The 14,326-nt window shown below is 43.4% G+C and overlaps 1 protein-coding gene across 1 annotated transcript in view; it reads left to right on the top strand.

The window, feature by feature from the left end:
• Cc2d2a (coiled-coil and C2 domain containing 2A) overlaps nucleotides 1-14,326 on the top strand; it is a gene marked incomplete at its 5' end in the record, with an annotated part of 110,554 nt that overhangs the window by 40,689 nt on the left and 55,539 nt on the right. Inside the window, 6 exon segments of the mRNA XM_005402527.2 lie at nucleotides 1,109-1,215; nucleotides 5,165-5,305; nucleotides 6,536-6,692; nucleotides 7,497-7,735; nucleotides 10,570-10,747; nucleotides 13,591-13,747. Coding sequence (XP_005402584.1) covers nucleotides 1,109-1,215; nucleotides 5,165-5,305; nucleotides 6,536-6,692; nucleotides 7,497-7,735; nucleotides 10,570-10,747; nucleotides 13,591-13,747 — 979 coding nt within the window.

Here is a 14,326-nt window from a genome sequence, read left to right as displayed (position 1 = left end):
GACCTTGCGCTTGCCAGGCAGGCGCTTTGCCGCTGAGCTAAATCCCCAGCCCCAATAGCTGCAATTTGGAGTTATTTCCAATGTGACACTGTCCCATGGATTTCCTCTTGTGATTTTAACTGTAGGCCATTTTACAAGGGATGATCATAAAATGTAGTATATATTTAAATTAAAAATCATTACAGTAAAAGATATACTGCATTAATCCCTCTCAAAGTATTCTTCCTCACCTCAGACACACTTATCCCATCGTTCTTGCCACTTTCTGAAGCAGATCTGGAAGTTCTTCGTGATTGTCTCTACACAGTGTGATCCAAAACCGCAGCGAATACTGCTGCCAAGTTGCCCCCAGGGGAAAGGCAGGGTCATAAAAACATCCAGTGAGTTCTTGTCCACTTCATTCTCCAGATCTGGCACCCTGTGATTTCTGCCTCTTCCCCAATAGCCATGAAATGTGAACATTTTGAATTGACTCAGAACATCAAGGCAAGGACAACAGTGCCCCGGATGCCACAATAAAGGACTCCCAGGACTGCTTCAAAAAGTGGCAAAAACTATGGGATAAATGTGTCTGAAGTGAGGGGTTAATGGCAAAATGTCTTTTACTATAAAAAAAAAAAAGTTAAGATTTAAGCATTCACCATTTTCAGTTGTATCCCGTCGTCTTATATCCTCCCTTTAAAATCTTACCATCCTACAAGAGATTACTCCCCAGTGCTTCCTGGATTGCGTCTATAATTTTAGATTTTTTTCAGATTGCAAATATACCATAGTACATCCAGGACCCAGAAAGACCCCCTGTCAGCATGACTGTAGGCTTGTTTTTGAGATACTCATATAAAAGTAATATTTATGGGAGCAGCTTGATTCTCTGAGCCACAGAATGAGGATGGACATACAGTATTCATGATTATTCCAGATTTTTAAGAAAAGATGAAACAGTTCTCTGCTCAAGTTCCTTTTGGTGAGAGCTTGGAGCCAGCCAGTGCTTATGCATCCATTCACAGAATGCTCACACTGTTGGCCCAGGAGAACTGGGTGGGTATGGTCCCATTGCTTGCCTAGTGGATAGCGTTACTAATGTGCAATTTTTGTGTATCTTTGTAAGCTCCAAGCTCTAAGAAATGCAGTTCGCACTGGCCTTCACCCAGAAAAACCTCATCAGTCTCTTGATGCCACCCAAAAGACCATCGATGAATATAAATCTGAAATTCGGTGAGGAAAGTTTGTAATTCTAACTACTGATATTGAGGGAGTGGGGTATGTACTTGTTTACAGTTTATTTTCCAGATAGGTTTTTCTGAATGCTTTGAATACATGTGAAATCCTGGCAAATGAAATGAGAAACATCCCATCCTATTAACACAGAATTTGAAGTCCATTACTGTGGAGGAGAACGTGGGGAAATGCTGTATCCTGTGTTCCTCAGGGCTAGCACCACACTTGAGAGAAGACATTGGAAAGATGCAGGTGTCCCTGTGCCACGTTTCACAAAGCCTAAAGATGCCTGAAATGACACCTGTTTGTTCTGGGTAGCCACGTGTGTGGGACATACAGATGGAGAAAGCCAGTATCTTCCTCCTGGGAGGAGGGATGGGGCCAGCAGGGATGGTCTCAACACTTTATAAGAACAAAAAACTACTGCGCAAGTGAGACAAAACATCAGCAGGTCTTATTTATTATACTGTATTTCCACGAAAATAAGACCTACCTGGAAAATAAGCCCTAGCTGGTCATTCCCGTAGTAATAACCAGTGTCATGCAGAAGATTTCATCTCACTATTTCTCTTGCTTTGGGGCTACTCAGTAGTGGCAGGTCAGACAAGGTGATCGGGCTGGCATTTTTAATCTCCAGTTTTCAAGACTGATTATTTTCTGGTCAGGTATTTAAAACCCAAAAAATTATTTTTTCAAAAGTTAAAACCATGATTATTTCCCAAAAATAAGGAAATGTAGAATGTAAAATGTGAATATCATCTAAAAATCCCATACCTCGGAGAAGATGCTTGTTAAGTTTTTTGCTAGTTCTTTTATATACACTGTGGGTATGTGTGAATGCACGTGTACGCACACAGAAAGAATATGAACACTTTTAAAATGAAAATTGGTTGTTTTTTGATGTGCCAGGGATCAAATCCAAGGCTTTGTACATGCTAGGCAAGCTGTATACCACTGAGCAACATTTCAGCGCCCAAAATGAATCCTTTTCCTATGGTCCTGGGAATTGAACCCAAGATCTTCCCACTGAGGTCCATCACCACCCTTTTTTGATTCTTGATTTTTGTGTTTTGAGACAGGATCTAGCAGGTCTGTAAGGCGGGGTTCAAACTTGTGATCCTCCTGCCTGAGTCTCCCTGAGTGCTGAGATTATAGATGTACTTACTCTGCCACGCTCAGCTTTTAAAAATTATCTTTTATGTCGAAAGGAAAAACATATTGCAGCCCTTGTGGGAGAACAGCTTTTGGTGTAGCCCAAACGGGGCCAGAAAACAGTGACATCAAGCTATTCTGACAAGAATCATTGTTTCCTATGGAATCATATCACTAGTCACTATTTGAAAAACAGCAGACCTGTGCATGAAACCCACAGAATATGCCCAGTGGGCTCATCGCAGTCCCACAGCAGAAGTTCTGCTGTGCCTGGAGATGAAAACCTCTGAGATTTAGCACTCCATGCTAGCCCAGGAGAAGAAGGGATTTCAGCCTTTCACTGATGTATCTCTGGGCAGGAAAACAGGTACTAAGCAGGTGGTTTCTTCCTCGATGTTCTTGAGTGGACCCATTTCCTCCAGTGCCCTACCATCTGCTGATCAGCCACCTCCTGTTAAGGAGGTTCTGTAAACACTTCAGAGAATGCTGCGCTGTAAGCCCCCAGCAAGACCCTCTTTCTGTGCTAACACAGATCACAAGCTCCACTCTCAGGAGATGAAGTAATCTTATTGCAGAAGAAGAAGCACATCTGCTGAGCCCTCCATTGTGTGGCTTCCTGCCAGATGTGCTCACTCAAACAAATGACAATTCTGTGGCCTCATCCAGCTTGCATAGTGTTTCCCCGCATGGCCAAATTTCCCAAAACGTGCACTGTGCACAAGGTCTGCTCCCTGCCCCTCCCCCACCCCCAGCTTGCTCCTGCGCTCCCCTGGCCTCTGGAGCACACCCTGCTGCATCCCTCTCAGCTTAGGATATTGACGTTGCCACAGGTTCCCTGATGAGACAAACATTCTCCTTCTTGCAGTGTCTCTGTGCCTCTGCAACTGCCCGTCCTTCTCAAGGTTCTTCTCCTAATCTCCCTCCTCGGCCCCGTTCATAAATCTTCAGAGTTCCCCTGGTTTTGTTTTCCTTATTTTTACCCCCGGTACTGGGGTAGAACCCAGGGCACTCTCTCACTGAGTTACATCCCCAGACCTTTTCATTTTGAGTCAAGATCTGACTAAACTGCCCAGGCTGGTTCAAATGTAATTCTCCTGCCTCAGCCTCCCAAGTATTGAGATTATGGGCATACACCTGTTGTTTTCTTTTTAACCCTTTTTATCTGTATTTTTACTTAAGATAAATCCATTCCTCAATTGTGTAGTCCAGGCTGGCCTCCAACTCCCAGCAATCCCCTGCCTCAGCCTCTTGAGTGCTGGGGTTACAGCTGTGTGCCACCATGCCTGGCTCTAGTCACAATTCTTAATTAGATATTTTTTGGGATTCTTGACTCCTTTAGCTCAAAGGTCAATATTTTCTTGCTAAGAGTTCTTTTGAGTATTTCTGGAAATTTATTCTGTTAGGGACTGAAAGGAAGTGAGAAAACAGAAAGCCTAGAGGTGTCATGTAACTCAAGAAAATATTTCTATATTGCAGTTTTTAAAAATAAGGCACAGCAGCTAAGGTATAGGGGCCACCTGATCATGACAGATAATATTTGCAGTCTGCTGTCTGCAGGTCCCAGGCCAGGTTCTGAGCAGACTGTATTAACTCCTTTGCTCCTCCCCATGGCCCTTTGAGGTTTGCTCTGGGGAAGTAGCCCATCGAAGGCCACCCAGAAAATGACAGAGCCACAATTTAAACCTAGTGTGATCTACCAACTCACGCCTACCCACAAGGCTTGACGGTGCCCCTCACTAGAGTGCTGTTATTCTAGTTCACTGTTGCTTTTTCTAAGGGCTTCAGAGAGTCCCAGATCTTGGCTACTAGCTATCATCTTTAGCCATCTTCTTTTGCCACTGCCGCCAGTTGAGCAATTAGAAACCAGCTGCTTGCTTCTCTGCAGACTGAGCCAACTCCAGACTAGGGTCCTCCTGTGGTCAGCAGGGCTCATCTCTGCCATGGGTCCTCCTTGGGTCCTGTGGCATCTCTTAGACAACCTCTACACCGCGTGTCACCATCATTTATGTGTGTGTCTGCCTCTGAAGTGGCATTACCCACTCCCTGGGGATGTAGACCCCTCTTCTCTCCAAGATACTTCTGAATTGCCTTGAATGACACATGGTACTTATTCAAAAAGTAAATAATCATCTCGCTTATTCATTCATGGCACAGTGGAGTATATTTGGTGTCTCAATGTGGCTTTCATTCATAAAGAGGGCTTAAAGTAAGGTATTAAACAATTTCTAGATATTTATCATATTGGAAATAAATATGAAGCACTTTCAATGGTGCTTCAGGTCAAGCCAAAAATATTGATCATTTCATTAGCACTGGAAATTCTCCAAGGCTGCAATAAGATTACTTCATCTCCTGAGAGTGGAACTTGCAATCTGTGTTAGCACAGAAAGACGTGAGGGTTTTGCTGCGGACTTAGAGGGCAGCATTCTCTGAAGTGTTTACAAAAACTTCGCCCATAAGAACTGCCTTCCTGCTTGGTCCTTTCTTTTCCTAACTGCGGAGGAGCTTGTTAGTTTAAGGGTACGTCATCATAGTAAGAATTTTAAAAAATAATTTAGTTTTACTCAAGTCAGATTCACCTAAAGAGAATAAAATCAAATAAAATCTTTCAAAAGCCATATTGTCTTTAAATTTGCATTTGGTATTTGGTTTTCTTCTAGTAATTATTTAGAAATGTGTATGGCTATCCCGTTGAATACACAATCACGTAGCATTATTGATTCCATTTTTACTTGCAAATAAACACACCTAAACCACTTCTTAATATACATTCGTATATTTTTGTATCTTGTAGGGAAACAAGAAAACTGCGTGATGCTGAACAAGAAAAAGACCGAACACTGCTCAAGACCATCATAAAAGTGTGGAAAGAGATGAAATCCCTTCGAGAGTTCCAGAGGTTTACGAATACGCCCTTGAAACTTGTTCTGAGAAAGTAGGCTTTTTAAAAATCATTTTATTGGGCTATTTCATCTATCAAGAAAATGTTTAAGACATAGATGCAGTTTAAACAGTAATAACAAATGAGCTAAGCAATAGAACTTCGTAGGTACCTGGGTAGCCCCCAAATCTCTCTCCAACAACAATCTTTTCTAAAAGTAACAACTATCAGCATAGTTTATCCATGCTTCAGGATAAGAATGACAAAAGTAAACAGTTCTGTATATATGTGAGACAGAACATAACTTGGGGGGCAAATTTTCCAATGTATGTAAATTTCAGGTATATCATCTAACATGGTATGGTGTCTTTGGTGATAGCCTAGGGTCTATCAGGATATCCAAGAATCCTATCAGAGCTTATGCCTTGGAGAACTGATCACTGCTAAACCACTAGGCCACACATGGTCTTAAGCAAGTATCTATCAGCTCTAGGCATTTGACTAAGTTTACCTAAAAAGCATAGAGGAGATTTAGGAGTGTGGAACTTGGAAACCAGACCACATCAGGAAAAACAGCACAGTTAATAAGTGACACCAACTCCCATGTGCGGGGCGGGATATGGGCATCACATGCTTGCCACTCCCTAACCGGAAGTGCTACCACTCATTAACATGGAAAGGGCTCCAAAAGGGGAACAACAACAAGAGTCTCGTGTTTCTTTAATCTGGAGTTGATATGGCCACAGAGCCTCGGTTGGTAGGACATCTCACAGAACTACACACTGTGGGAAATACTGGTCTGGCTGGACTGATGTCCTGGGGAAGAAACCTCAGCAGAATCATCAGCAATGATCTCCTATCATCCGTCTGATGTCCAGGAATGTCCCTGGTAGCAACCAAATGGAGTGGTTCCTTGGGGAGTTGGAAAAATAGTGAAACAACTATAGTGATATTTCTGCCCGGATAGACTTACAGGCACTGCCAGCACCCAGCATGGCTTATTTAACCCCAAGCAGCACTGTCATCCCCAGCACTTGGTACATTTTTAAATTTAGAGACAGTGCCTTGCTAAGTCACCCAGTTGCCTCAGCCTCCCAGAGCGGTAGGCTGACAAGCCTGCACCAGCACACCCTGCTATACAACACATTTAGAAGAGGAACTAGAAGACACAAGCCCATCTATGTATTTGTTATCATTAACGCTCTCTGGAGTTGCTTTTTAGCCCCTTCACCTTGCACCATTAATTCCCAGAAATAACCAAGGATCCTGTGAATTAATTTAAAGGGAAAAAGTTGACCAGAAAGCAGATGAAGAAGCGTATGAAGCGGAGATTCAAGCTGAAATACGTGAGTGGATGGAAGAGCACACGGAGGAGTACGAACAGAAGATGGAAGACTACAGGGCATCATACCAGCAATGGAAAGCTTGGAAAAAAGCCCAGGTTTGTAAACCCTTCCCCAGCCTGCACCAGGGCTAGGCAGGGAGGGTGTGGGACAGCAGGGAGAGACAGGAGGGAAGCTGGACCTGCCTGCTGTGGTCTCCTGCTGGCTCCTCCCGTCTCTCTCTCCACGCTCCTCACTAGGAGACAAAGGCATGGGTGGACTGCTCAAAAAGCCACCCAGTTAGCCATGCCATGCACAGCTCAGCGGTAGCACTCTGTGGGTGTTTGAGTGAACATAGTGATTGCTGATACATGTGTCAAGCACCGTGCTCAGTATTTTGCATGCGGGTATGGTACACATCCCTCTATGTCCCTCAGGCAACTGTACAGCTGCTTACACATGACTGAGTAACAGGTCAGGGTAACCTGCTACACCCGTTGTGATCCCAAGCCTTTCAAACTGTGTCCTTGGCCTTGAGAACCAGTACTGGTGATCCCATGAATAGCAAGTATTTTGAAGGAGCCCCATGGTCTGAGTGGAGGACTAACCCTCTGAACATACTCCATAAGTTGAACCGGAAGAGAAGGCTGATATTTGATGGTTCCAGAGTTGACCCACCTCTCTAGGATAAGTGCTGTGCAGGATTTCATTTCTGCAGCCCCAGGAAGAGTTTCCTATGCTGATTCCCGGTGGAGGTGGGAGACCTGAGACCCAGAGAGGCCCTAGCAAGCTGCTGGTGGTGGGCTGGCTTCCTATCCAGCTCTATCCAGCTCTATCCAGCTCTATCCAGCTCTGAAGACCAGTTTCAGATTAAATTCCCAGACTCCTTCCTATTTGACATCAGGTCGCCTCTTCCTCAACAGAAGGCCAAGAAGAAGAAAAAGAAACAAGCAGAGGAGCATCCCGAGGAAGAGACTGAAGAGGAGCCCTATCCCGGGGAGGAGCCTGTGAAGCCCGTTCCCCCGGGCCCCCCAGACCAGGCAGTCCTAGAACAGCAGGCGAGGGAGCACGCAGCGCACACCAGGAGGCGGCCCGGAGAGCCCATGTTGCTCCCAGAGCTGAGCTTGGCGGGGAGCGTGACACCCAGTGACCAGTGTCCTAGGTGAGCAGATGCTCTGACCGTGCTGAGCTGATGCCTGGCTCGCACTCACCTGCACACCCATGCACACAACATGAAGTGCACATCTCCTGAGCCACGTAGTCAGAGCAAGAGCACCATTAACCGTCTGTGAATGTAGGCTGAACCATAGCAGACGGGGATGTTTGCTCATGTTCGGTGATTTCAAAAGATTCACCCACTAATTCATCCCTACTGGCCACTCAAGAGCCTGCCACATAGAGCTGCCTTTAAGAGAAGCATCTCAGTCACAGACCTCTGCCTGCTCTCCCCAGTGGCTGTCTAGGTGGTCTTGGGTTGGGTCTCTTGTCTGTAACCTCAGTGTGCCTTTTCTGTCCACTGGTGCTATGTCTTTTCTCCCTGGCATGGACACAGAGACCTCCCCCATACACATATAGTAAATCCAAAAATGTACATTGTATGCTCATATTCTTTAAAAAATTATAATATGCTAAAAGTATTTTTTAAATTCCCTGTACTTATATATTAGCTTTTCCCTTGCTGGATACAGTACCTGACACCCACAATTTAGATGAGGAGAGGTTTAATTAGGCTCATGGTTTCAGGAGAGTTAGTCCATGGTTAGCAAACTATAAGGCAAAGACAACATGGAGGAAAGTCATGGTAAAGGAAAAAGAGCAAAAAAAACAGACATGACCCTGACACCATGACTCTATGACCCACCCAGACATACCCAGAAATGTGCTCCACCAATCCCCTAATTGGATCCCAAAGCCCAATCAAGTTTGTCACTCCACCGTACACAGTTCTCAAAATGTAGCCCTACAATGGATGGGCGACATTAACTTCACATGAGAACTTGTTAGATCAAAATACCCAGGTTTTATTTGAGGCCAATTGAACCTTAAACTCTGGGTAATACATACAAAACCGTGGCCTTACAAGGTCAGTTTATAGATGATTCTGATACCTGTTATAGCATGTTATAATCTATTAAAAGGAATCTATTAAATCTATTGAAATCACCAATACCAATGACATGAATGGGGCTTAATTCTTCAGTAAATGTAAGTTCTATCACAGACACAGAGAATATGTTAGACTGGGGTGTTTAACATTCCAACTAAAAAAGTGAGCACTCAAGTGAGTCATCTTCCTGTCCATTTTGATGCCAGGGTTAATTAGCATATCATCATAAGGCTGCCTACACCCTTCCTAGTTTCACACTTCTCTAAATGCTGTAATGATTTCTTTTTAATTGTAACTTCTTGTGCATTTGTATGTGTTTTCACGACTTCACAGATGCTATACATAAACTATTTTCTGACCCCCCCAAAAATATATATAGCTATTTTCAAGACACAAATACCATAGCATATACTTTGGTCATGAATATTCAAAACATATGATAACAGAGCATAGTTTCAAAGGGAAAACTTGGGCTCGATTTAGTAATCTTTTATGTGAGTTCCATTTTGACTGAACATGTACACCTCTGTCTTAATCCATTGTCGAGTTTTCATTGGGATTTGGGAGTGCCAGCCAGGTTGCCCCCAAACTAAGGGGAGATTATTCTCCCCTCTTCAGGCCATCAGATAAGGGGGTGGCGATTGAAGAAAAGTAGGAGAGGGGAGAAGGTCTATTTCTTGCATGAGATTATTGCGAACAGTAGTTTTAGAGGAAAGATGCTTCGTTCTTAGTGACAAGGGGACAGAACTAAAGAAGAAGGGGCAAAGGACCAGACAGACTCCAAGGCCATGCCTCTGGTTGGAGACCAAGTTGTGTCATGACACTTCTTCCAATTGGGTGTTAAATGTCCTTTATAGGGGAAAAATGCTGTTGTTTGAGCAATTTTGTATCTGGATATCTCTAAATTATAGAGAGGTAAAAGTTAAAGCTACCACCTAATTTAGTGAATAGAAAATTTCTGTTTGGGGTGATGAAAATAAAAATAGACTGTAGTGGTGTTTGTACAACATTGTGAATGTACTTAATACCACTGATATGCACACGGAAAATGATTGAAATGATAGCAGTTAGATTGTGTATGTTTTACCACAATGAAGACTTAATTCATCAGCCATCACCCGGAAAACTTGAGCTAGTTTTAGATTTTAATGCATTTCAAGCTTGAACTGCTCTTGATGTAACCAAGCAGCTCTTTGGTGGATGTCTCTGCAAATATAGACAACAAAATTAAAGAGGGTTCTTTGAGATACTGAATTCTTTATAAAGTTTCAGGCTCTTAGACTACTACGCTTCAACTCTTTCAAGGCACCAGGATACATCTTATTGTAATTAGAGTGGTCTTTACAAAGAAGAAGCATTTCTTAATGCTTTACATCCATTGAGAAGTCACCTACCCTCTGAAAATGCTGAGAAAATTTTGAGTACTAGAGAAATAGACCTGATCTAACTGTTGCAATATGCTCCTGTCTGTTTAGAATAAAATATATTACCCAAATACTAACCATTACTGTCCCTTTTGCTCTGAATTCAATTCTACTTAACAAGGAATGTATTTATTTAAAATTTTGTTTTGGATGCAAATGTGAGACTTGCTGGAACAGTTTAAGAAGGTTGTACAATGAGCATGAACCCTGGGTCACAGTTCTTAAGTCCCCTCTTCCTGTTACAGTGGTTGCTGATGGCTTGTCCGTGAATTGCACACCACAGTATTTTATTGTAGTAAACTCTTCAAGTGGCTGTTTTGTGGCTGTTTTGGTTAAATGGGAGCTAACATGACCAAAGGAGATGGCTCCAAGGTCTCTTGTTCTGTTCAGTGTCCCTCTGTCAAATACCCCAGGGATCCTTACTAAATTAATACTGACCCCAGCTGCAAATGGTCTCACTTTCAGGGCGGAGGTCTTGCGGAGGGAAGATGTGAAGCGACGCTTGGTGTATTTAAAGGTCCTCTTCAACAGCAAGGAGGTGTCCAGGACAGTGAGTCGGCAACTAGGGGCAGACTTCCGTGTTCACTTTGGACAGATTTTCAATTTGCAAATATTCAACTGGCCGGAGAGTTTAACGCTTCAGGTACACATTTTAATCATAATCCCCGTCCCAAGAACTTTGTGGTCCTTGAAGTATGAGACGGCTGGCAGAGTACCTGGCCACGGTGCTCAAGTGTGTGCTTTGAGACAGCAGTGTGTGGCTGAAAGAACATGGGGCTCCCTAGTACATTCCCTGAAGAAATGCTTCAATACCACCATGTACAGGGCTTTAACATCGCAAAGAAACCAATGACACCACCATCACAACCATCACAAGCACTTATACCGCGGTGGAGGACAGGTGCTAGAATCTCCCAGATTAATAAATCTCACCCTCAGCCTCAGTCCCCCATTAGCAATGTATTTTTATCTCTTTTAGCTTCCTTGGGCTGATATAACTAAACTCCACAACTTGATGGCCTAATAACAGAAACGTGTTTGCTCACAGTTCTAAAGGCCCTGAGTCTGAAATCGAGGTGTCAGGAGTGCTGTGTTCCCTCTAGAAGCTCTAGCAGAGAGCCCTTCCTTTCCTCTTCGGTTTCCAGCAGCCACTGGAGCTCTGTGCTGTGCGGCTGTGTTGCTCCAATCTGTCTCTGTCTTCGTAGGGTCTGCTCTGTGTCCTTCTAATCCACGAACATTCTTGTTGAATTTAGGAGCCAACCTTATCTCATCGGGATCCTAAATGAATTACACTTAAGGAGAAGAACCCCATTTCTAAATCAGATCTCATTCTGAGGATTTGCACGGACATCAATTTTTAGGGCTGCTACTCAAGTCACCGCAGGACTTAAGGCTTCCCTGCTCCTTTTGTGAATCCTCTCCTATGACACTAGCGGATTTCTCTCTTGGGATTCTAATAGGCTTGTTGACTAAGGCCACAAATCAGAGGCACACGTGCCCTTGTTTCCTACCCACCACCAGGCAGAATCACCCATCTTCTTCATCACATGTACAGAAATCCCTCATTTCCAGCCACCGACCCCTGACAGTTCGCTGCCAGAAATGATTGATTGGCCATGCCCCTTACTCCTCTGCACTGTGCCTTGCTATAACTTTAGAAGAATCCAACACAGTTCTCCAGGTAGCCACTCTGTATTGGTTATGACCGGCCTTAAATGGATAGATTCTAACTGACCTTACAGTGTTTTAACATTAGACTTAAGTACTGAGTGGTAACTAGCTGCTGCCCTTAGAATACCACCTTGGCCACGTAGCCCCACCTCCAAGACCGTATTCACAAGCTGTGTGACAGATTTTCCAACTGGGTAGGGCCACACTTGTGAGTTGAATGTCAACTGAAATGCAAAGTCTCCTACTCCTAAAACAAGTAGGAGACACTGAGATGAAGATTCTTTTGGCAGTAGGAAAGACTTAGAATCCAGGGTGGGGGCAGGAAGCAGGAGGACCTTATAGGGTGGCACTGGACACCCATGGTCAACACCGCGGTTACGGGTTTCCCAGAGCCCAGACAATTTGCTTCCACACTTCTGCACCTGTGATTTGGGGGTGAGTGCGACAGGTGATGTCCCTTGTTTATGAAGCACAGAGCACTGGGACTCGGCCGGATCCCTTGAAGCCAGTGCCTTGAAGACAGCATTGATATCTGCCCCTGTCCTGGGGCCTCAGCACCGAGAGACCCTGTGCAGTTCCTCTCTGGCACGAAATGGGAAGGTGGTCCCAGAGACCAGGAACAAGGACTTTCACTCCAGTGCCAAGCAATGCCCTTGACATGGTGGGTGTCAGTGTGTGTTTTATTGGTCACCATGAAGTGTGGTGACCAGCACAGGCCACACCAGGGGCAATAAACACAAAACTGAAGTTCAGAAGCAACTCTTGAGTCCTTGGGCAATAAAGTATTTGAACTCTTCCAGTCTAATAGAGGTACATGTGCAAAGCCACTGGGGTCACATAATATAGAAACTTTGTCCTGCACAGCTGAGTAAACTAACTCTCAATTATCTTATCACAAGAGATATAAGGTCTTTCAAAAACAGATGTGTTCTTATTTTTAAATAAGCTTCACTCCCTGATTTAGCTACGTCTGAACAACTAATCTGAAGACAACAATATGCAATATAACAATCAGTGTTGAATTCCTATCATCTTGTTTTGTGAAACTCTGTATCACATCTAATTTTTTTTATTATTTTTTATTCTCTTTAAAATAAAAAAATTTAAACATTGATTAGAAATTCTATGACCCAAGAGTAATGAATGCAGGAAAGTAATAATAATTCCATAGTTTAATTTCTGCTTTCACCAAAAGAGAGTATCTTGAACAGTTAACTGCAAATCAGATTATACTTCCTGTCTTGTTACTTCATTAGTAGCTCATCATCATGGCATCATCTTGGGAGAAGGACTGAGAAGCAACCAGATGGAGCTTCTGTACTTAAACAAAATGAGGAGTGGATGTGAAGAATTTGGGAAACATAAAATAGATTTAAGTATGACATGGAGCTCATCTGGGTGTGAGATGTCTCTGACAGAGCTCAGTGTTGGAGCACATGATAAACCATCTAGTGGCATGTCCTGATTGGCTCGCCCATCTCACCTGGTAGCCTTGTTCTGCGAAAGCAACCAGGAAAAAGAGGAAACTCATTCCCCAAGTAATCTGTGTGTTGGTTTGGAATAGAAACATCTGTAGTGGCCTGCATCTCTGATTAACCTCTCTGGCATGGAGATTAGGGCGGGCATGAAAACAGGAGATCAACAACTTGGCCACTTAGTGTCATATAAACTGGTCTCTATGGGACCACAGTCACACAACTCAACTTTCCATGACCCTAGGGGCCAGGAGAAACACTAACAGTGTGGACTGATGCCCTAAGAATGAGTGCCTTCCACTGCTCTTACTATTGGCTGTCTCTCTTCTCCGGGTTTCAGGTCTATGAAACAGTTGGACACACCAGTACTGCCTTGCTAGCAGAAGTGTTCCTGCCTATCCCTGAGACTACCATTGTCACCGGAAGGGCTCCCTTGGAGGAAGTGGAGTTTAGCAGTAATCAGCACGTGACCCTGGACCATGAGGGCGTTGGAAGTGGTAAGAAAACTAATTATCCTCAGTGGCTCATGGTTTCACTGAATATAGTTGCTTCACTTCTCAAATAGCTAGACAATTATAAACATTCTATCAAAAATTCAAATGATGATATGATTATTTTGCCAAGCCATAACTGTTATTGGCCATGTAAATGCATGTAACTATGTAACTATTCAGCAGTTTGATAGAATGAATTAAGGACCTTTGAAATGCCCTTTGGTCCCTTATTCTACTTTTTGACCTTTTATGTAAGGGAATACTATGAAATGAAGATAAGGCCTTGGGCATAAAAGTATATATATCATAGTGATACTTACAAGGTTGAAATATTACAATAACTTTAATTATTATGGCTTATTCATTAATATTCTCTGTTGTTCCCTTCTACAATTCTAGTAAGATATATGATGGACCCTCTCACTATATCTTCCATGTTTCTACTCCTCCTCCTCTTCCTCCTCCTCCTCCTCCTCCTCTTCTTCCTTCTTCTTCTTCTTCTTCTTCTTCTTCTTCTTCTTCTTCTTCTTCTTCTTCTTCTTCTTCTTCTTTTTCTTCTTCTTCTTCTTCTTCTTCTTCTTC

Source organism: Chinchilla lanigera, unplaced genomic scaffold, assembly GCF_000276665.1.
Source record: "Chinchilla lanigera isolate Chin_1 unplaced genomic scaffold, ChiLan1.0 scaffold00079, whole genome shotgun sequence".
Classification (NCBI taxonomy): domain Eukaryota; kingdom Metazoa; phylum Chordata; class Mammalia; order Rodentia; family Chinchillidae; genus Chinchilla; species Chinchilla lanigera.
Note: the sequence above shows the minus strand (reverse complement) of the source record. Positions and strands in the feature narration are given on the sequence as shown.